Raw genomic sequence first — 7,431 nt, 5'->3', positions numbered from 1 at the left:
AACAATAATGATTTTAATTTTGAATAAAATATAAATTTGAAAATATTATAAAATTTTAAAAAAAGATATATGTCAATGTTAATATCAAATCAACCATTTAAAAGTTCTCATTTTTTATGTAATTTTTTTAATTTATTTATTTTATTATAATTTAATTTAAGTTTAATAATGAAATAATTTATTTGTGGTTTAATAATATAACATTTTATAAATATAATAATTAAGTATTCTGTTAGAACTCAATGATTATCCTAGTTATATTTCAGATTTTTTATATTTAAAATGAGATGTTTATCATCTATTTGATTATGTTTATCCGCAGTTAGTTACACGAATTCAAACATAAAGCTTTAATAAGTTGTACTTATGCACAATTTACTTGTAATCTTGARTTTTAAGTAATATACATTAATAAACAGTACTTCATGCATAAAAAATGGTTTTTAAGAGTTTTTGTCAAATACTTTATAATGTAGTATAGATATGCAATATTAAACAAGGTGAAGTACAATATGCAAAGGAGGGTTAAGATGAGAAGTATAAGAAGAGATCTGGATCTTGATCACCTTTACTCACTCATGAATCACGTTTGATATGGGGATTGATCCAATGCATGTAAACTAATATGCATCCAAAGGTGGAGATTACTTCTTACGTTTCTCATCTTAACTCTTCTTTTCACCATAACACAACCCTATCAAATAATGCATTTACTTTGAAATATATAATTACTTATCATATGTTTTTGTCAAATAATAGCACAGGTCCCATCATCACAATAATTAAAACTGTAGAAGCATTTAGAAACTTCAATTGTCAACACATTTTCAATGATTTCAGTATTATTTTTTATCTGAAATGACATAAATTGTTTGTATATGACCTTAGATGAATTCAACAGTATATTTCATGGCAATCAACTATTTATTTGACATATGTGTCATTTAAAATGTCTATATATGAAGTTATATGAACAAACTACTATACTTGATAAACAGTTCATTAATTAAGGAAATTTATAAAAATAACCGTTTTACACAATCTTTTGCCATAAAATAACCCACATTTTAGAGGTTTTGCCAAAATAACCATCCGGATCGCCCCCGTACATAATGGGGGCGATCCCCTTAAAAAAGTAAAATCGGCGATCTCCAAAAATCAACGTCAAATCGGCGTCATAGAGTTGTCATATCATMAAAAACCKTGAAATCAGATATAATGTCTGATTTTTTCTCCAAAAATCAACTAAATATTTTTTTTTTCGTAACCACAATTATCATCCGGTTATTTTATAACGAAAAACCGTGAAATTTAAAATTAAAAACAAAAAAATAGAGGTCAAATTTCGTCAATCAGATATTATATCTGATTTCCGAAACACAAAACAGAGAAAATTAATTTTTACGTCTCCATAATTATAAAGATTTATTTTTAAATCTTTTCCTCATGAAATTTGGTTTTAAAAAAGTTAAAAAAATACAACTTCAATTTAAAAAAAAAAAATTCACGGGTGAACAGTACGGATCGCCCCCGTGAATAGTATGGATCGCCCCCGGGCGAGGTCAAACACGGTCAACGATGTGAACAGTAATCTCGACTTTTGAGGAATTTTTTTTTTACTTTTTTAAGGGGATCGCCCCCATTATGTACGGGGGCGATCCAGGTGGTTATTTTGGCAAAACCTCTAAAATGTGGTTATTTTGTGGCAAATGATTGTGTAAAACGGTTATTTTTATAAATTTCCCCATTAATTATGACAAGAAAATTTCCATTTTACCCTTTGTATCTTTAAAAATGTGAACAAGGCCGTGGGTGTTAAGGTAATTTTGCATGAGTTGGTCCAAAAGTGAGGCTGTGTGTCAAATAGGGGACCTCATAGCCAAAAACACACACCCTTGAAAAATAAAACCTTAAACCTTACTTTAAAACCCCAAATTTGATATTATTTCATTGTTTATTTAAAACAACTTATGTTTTTCTACAAAAACATTTATCAACTTATTATAAGTCAGAAGGGTTTAACTTCTTCAAAAAATCTTTATTACTGGTTTGACACCGGTATAAGTTGTTTATCCAAACACTCAAAAGTGCTTATTACCGGTGCCACATCGGAATAAATTAATAAGTTATTTTTATAAGCAATCTCAAACACCCCTTAAATAACTATATTTTTTTTAACATTATAACCAATATGTATACTTTGCATTTAAAAAAGGTATTGCCTTCATTTGAAAATAAGTATCTGTATTATTATTTTAGTTTATCTTAAAATAAGTGTTCACTTTCAATAGTAAATGTCTATTTTCTTATTTTATTCTTAATTAAGGGTTGAAGAAAATTTTCCCTCTTTATAAAATTGTCCTCTTTTGTTATAAATTTTTTAATAATTATATATTTATGGAAAAACAGTGTACTAATTTGATTACAAACTAAAACTATCGTTATATTAACCAATATTATTCCGGTAGTAATTATTTTGTTACTGAAAATCCAACAAAATACTGTATTGATCTCGAAATTTTTTGGATAAAGAGTTATTACCGTTAATCCTAATTGATCTCATATGGAATCTACTTTCAAAAACTTGGATAAAGTGTGGGGGTATTATTTGTTGAGACCAGTGAGGAGTCTGAGATTGACCCAGGACTTATCTTGTATTTAGGCAAAGTCACCTCACTCCTTTGACAAATGAGTTATATATCAGGTTCAAATCCAAAAAGAAATAAAAATCTCCTTGCGACCATGGAGGTTTAAATGCGGTGACTCCGGATTATCTGCTTTTCAGGTGGTCATGCTGGGATTAGTCGGCTCGCATAGCGGGTTGGATATCCTGGTTAATAAAAAAAACCAAATAAAGTCAATTTCACTTTTGGAAACATAAATCTATATCTATATGTAAAAGAGAAACATTAGAGAGTTGAGGTGATAAGTTGGTAGAGTAGGAGATGTATTTATCAAATTTCTAATTTTTTTTTAATTTTTTTAAATATTAATTTATTAAAGATTTTTCTGCCCCTATATGAAAAATATGTAAATTCATTATTAACCTGATTTTTTTTTCTTGATTTGCTTCTTCATTTACTTTCTTTTTATTTTTTTAATGAATTTTGTTTTTCAAAGTTACAATAACAAACAACATGGAATTCTTAAAAATTCCTTTAGTGGTAGATAAAGAAGATGAGAGTTGAAGTAGACGTGGAAGATTCTATGCATGTATGTAAAAAGTATATGTAACAGACGCATTCTCATTGTCACCATTGAAAGAGAACGACTGGGAAAACGGTCGGAGAACAGTCGGTTAAACAGCCGAACAACGGTCAGGGAAACGGTTGGGGAATGACCAACACATGGTGCGGGAAGACACGACATACGATATGCACGATTTGGCCCGCCACCTATGTCGCGCATTGTTGGCTTATTTTAGCCGACCTTCCGAACTCATGGATCTGCCCATTTTGTCCAACCTTCTTTTAGTAAAAATATTAATCATATAAAATAAAAAAATATATATCTCTATAAGATTTTAAGTAAATTAAAATCTTGAAATACGGTTTGATTTTAGTTATCCCACATTAGTTGAGAAATCTTCAGTTTTTTTTAATGGATTATGGGAATAAAGGGATAAAATATTCCTTTGAAAATGAAAAGGGTTAGGGGTCATTTACCAACACTTACCCGAGTAAGTGCTTACCGACAAAATTTAAAACTATCAGTCACTTACCAGGTAAGATTTTAGTCCACCTAAACGGTATCGTATGCAACAATTAACCTGGTAAGTGCTAACCGTGGTAAGAGTCGTCGCCGTCACTTATCGGGTAAGACTCTCGGTCCTTGTCTTCGCTCTTACCGGGTAAGATTATTGGTCCTTGCCATATTGACTCGGTAAGGTAATGTGAATTGTTAAACGCTTACCCGGATAAGCGTTTGGTAAACGACCCCTTAATCGGCTAAATGACTAAATTCATTTTGCAAAAAAAAAGCTTATTTATATGAAGTCTTTTTATATATTAAAGAAGGAGAAAAAGCATACAATGTGAAATTACGAGAGTTAAGTATTTTTTAAAAAAAAATCTTAAAAAAAAGTATGTTAATATCTTGATATATGGTGTGATTTTGGTTATCTCATATTAACGAGACATCTTTAATTTGAAGAATAGATGAGACTAGCATGGGAATGGTGCGGGTATCTCAATCCCCGTCCTTATCCCCGATTACTTATTTCTATCCCCGTCCTCGTCCCCATTCCTGCCGGGGAATATAATCACATCCCCATCCCCAATGGGAAACGGGGATCCTGAACGAAGAAACATGGATTTTTTTTCCCGTTTATATAAGTTATTATGAATTAAATATGTGAGAGACCATACATGTTTAAATCTCAAACATTTTCAATAAACCTAAAACCGAAATGAATTTAATTTAATACAAAAAAACCACAATATCATATAAGAAATAATAACCTAAAACCAAAAAAAAATTCAATTTAATCCAAAAAAAAGTCACATGTACCAAAAAATAATGAGTAATATAAAATCATATCGAATAATATACAAAATTTATCGAGTAATTGTATTTTGACTTGATATCCAAAATATTACATATTAACATCCAAAAAGTAACAATTTTAGATTATAAACCTAATTAAGAAATAGGAAATTATAAATTATTGCTTTAGTTGAAATAAATAATATACATATATACATGTATGTGTGCATAATTTATTAATTAATATATATATATATATATATATAACAGATAAGGGGCGGGGCGGGGAGTACCATACTCGCCCCCGTCCCCATCCCCGGTTTGAGACAAACGGGGATCCCCATCCCCATCCCCATCCCTGATTTAGTGCGAAATCCCCGTCCCCAACGGGGGCGGGTGGACCGGGTTTCCCGACGGGTCGGGGGACATTCCCATGCCTAAATGAGAGCATATAAAAGAATGATGTTTTCCTTTGAAAAAAACGATAAGGTTAATAACTACCTTGATTTTGCAAAAGAAACCTATTTATATGAAATCTTTATGTCTATTAAAGAAATATAGAGACATATATATTTTAAATGTTTGAAGTGTAGTGTGATTTTGGTGGGAGATGTTTAGTTTGAAGAAGGGATTTTGGATATATGAACGGGTGGAGTATTACTTTGGAAATGGAAAGATTATATAAAGTCACATTATAAATTTTAAATATTTAAAAAACCTTAATACAATGAACAATAGATGTGGGTATATTAAAAGATGATGTATTTAGCACCTTAAAATATAACTTTTGACCAATCTTCCTTTTTCTAAAATCAATTTATGTTCATTGATCAACTTTATAAGCTAATGATCTAATTGTCTAAAGTTGCACGGTGACAATTTTGTGTTTATTGAGAAGTCTCGTGGCAATTTTGTAATTATGAATGTTCAGATTGTAAATCTAATCCAAGGGTTGAGAATTGAACTTATGGATCTCACGAAAAACCATTGGTCTCACATGATCTCAAGTCTCTCTCTCTCTCTCTCTCTCTATATATATATATATATATATATATATAGTCATAAGTTATCTTGAGAAATGATAACTATTTAAGAAGTAAAGAAGTGATTTTAACTCTTCATAATTATAAAGATATAACCTATGAAATATTAATTTACTTAACTTAAAAAAAATGTAAATTAGAAAAACACACATGAGTTTTGTACCCTAAGAATCTCAGTCTATCTCCTCTTTATGGTTCCTATTTGACCACAAATACAATCCTTATCAATCCTATAATAACAAGACCTTCCCTTCAACTGCAAGCCTATCTACATTACCAGAGCAACAATGGCCTACCCCAACTTACTCTTCTATTTCATTTGGGCTACAATTGTGCTTCAAGGTCACACTCTTTTAATATTATACATATATATATATATATATATATATATATATATAATTATTGTATTCAACATCATGAATCCAACTGAGTCTTACATGACGAAAGACTCATTGAATTCATGATGTAAAGCATACGTGAATCTTGAAATTATGTGTTTGAGAATCTCATGTGTGCTTATGTTGAATGTTTCTTGAAAAAAAATTGGTCTATCTTATGATTTTTTTCAGGGGTTTCGGGGGACTTTTCAATGTCAAGAAGACAATTACAGGTGAAGATACTGCATGCTTACTTATGAAATGTTGAGACGTGTTGTCAAAAGTCAAACTTTAACCGAAGGGTATTTGTCCTAGCGGTGTCCGGATTACCGGTAGAGCCCAGCCTCTCATGAGGTCAAGGGTTTAAACTTCACCAAATGTGAGGAATGTGTGTGAGCTCATTTGTTGTATATAAATATTATATACTGAATTTTTCTTAACTTTAATGGTCTTTTTGGAATGTTTTTAGGAAAGGAGCAACGTATGGATAGGCAAGAATTCATCGCGACAATCAGTGATTGGTTCGGTGATGCCGACTTGTACATACAACGAATGTCGGGGGTGTAAGTACAGGTGCAAAGCTGAGCAAGTTCCGGTTGAAGGAAATGATCCAATAAATAGCGCATACCATTATCGATGTATCTGTCATAGGTAATTCTATGCTGAAATTTTTGAACTCTATAGGTTTAGGAAGTTTCTTTAGACGGTTTTTGTTGTCCGTGAGAATTTTCTAAAGCCGATTTTGACATCAGATACAAGCCTAGATTTGTTATATTTCATGTATTGATAGTACCATCTTTGTTAGATTGATATTTTTGGCAACTTTTATGCATTCCTTCGAAATGTCAAGGAGTAACGCTCTTGTCTAATTAGGTGGCTTAAAATGACCGAAATCAGGTGAGATAGTTTTGATCCTGTGAAATTAATACTCGGGTGTCACAAAGCCCATATTCTTTCACTGTCGTTCTTTTCAATAAATTAGGGGCCATTTACAAACGTTAATCGGGTAACAGTCGTCAGTTAACTTATTGGATAAAATTACCTTCATCAAAATGGCATAGTAAGACTTGATGGCAAGTGTTTTTAACCCAATAAGCCGTGACCAAGTGAGAATCGCCGCCTTCGCTTATTGGGTAGATTTTTAATCCTAGTAAGTAAGTACAGTGATTCTTTCCCAATGAACACTGATGTAAATAGCTCCTCAGGTACAACAATTTACTTTCTTTAACGATATTGTTAACATCGTCAATGCCAATATAAGACCTCAGAGGGTTGTTGACTAGATGCATGAATGGTAGTACATTTGTATTTTTCTTAAAATGACATAGAGGGGTGTGGTGTGTGTGTATATATATATATATATATATATATATATACTAGTTGTATACCCACGCAATGCGGCGGAAGCCATGAATTTTTAACGATTTTGAAGTTCCACTGATTTTATAAGATAAGATTTAACGATGATATAGGTTACACTTGGTCTTTACATATTAATACAATTTGAATAAATAAGAGTTATGGTT

At 31.2% G+C, this 7,431-nt stretch overlaps 1 protein-coding gene across 1 annotated transcript; it reads left to right on the top strand.

Annotated features, from left to right (window-relative positions):
• Positions 1 to 5,772: 5,772 nt before the first annotated feature.
• LOC112507895 (EPIDERMAL PATTERNING FACTOR-like protein 9) lies at positions 5,773 to 6,752 on the top strand. The gene is made up of 3 exons (XM_025112643.1): positions 5,773 to 5,870; positions 6,098 to 6,138; positions 6,375 to 6,752. Exons 1-3 carry the CDS (start codon positions 5,816 to 5,818, stop codon positions 6,558 to 6,560), a joined length of 282 nt encoding a protein of 93 aa, XP_024968411.1. The 5' UTR covers positions 5,773 to 5,815; the 3' UTR covers positions 6,561 to 6,752.
• The last annotated feature ends 679 nt before the right edge of the window (positions 6,753 to 7,431 follow it).

The sequence above is a fragment of the Cynara cardunculus genome, assembly GCF_001531365.2.
Source record: "Cynara cardunculus var. scolymus isolate 2C chromosome LG 2, CcrdV1, whole genome shotgun sequence".
In the NCBI taxonomy this organism is placed as follows: Eukaryota; Viridiplantae; Streptophyta; class Magnoliopsida; order Asterales; family Asteraceae; genus Cynara; species Cynara cardunculus.
Note: the sequence above shows the minus strand (reverse complement) of the source record. Positions and strands in the feature narration are given on the sequence as shown.

Bases quoted from the DNA above. Each gene is read 5' to 3' on its own strand.
- LOC112507895 (XM_025112643.1), top strand. From the start codon at position 5,816: ATGGCCTACCCCAACTTACTCTTCTATTTCATTTGGGCTACAATTGTG. The intron at 5,871-6,097 runs GTCACACTCTTT...GATTTTTTTCAG, and splicing joins GGCTACAATTGTGCTTCAAG to GGGTTTCGGGGGACTTTTCA. The intron at 6,139-6,374 runs GTGAAGATACTG...GAATGTTTTTAG, and splicing joins TGTCAAGAAGACAATTACAG to GAAAGGAGCAACGTATGGAT.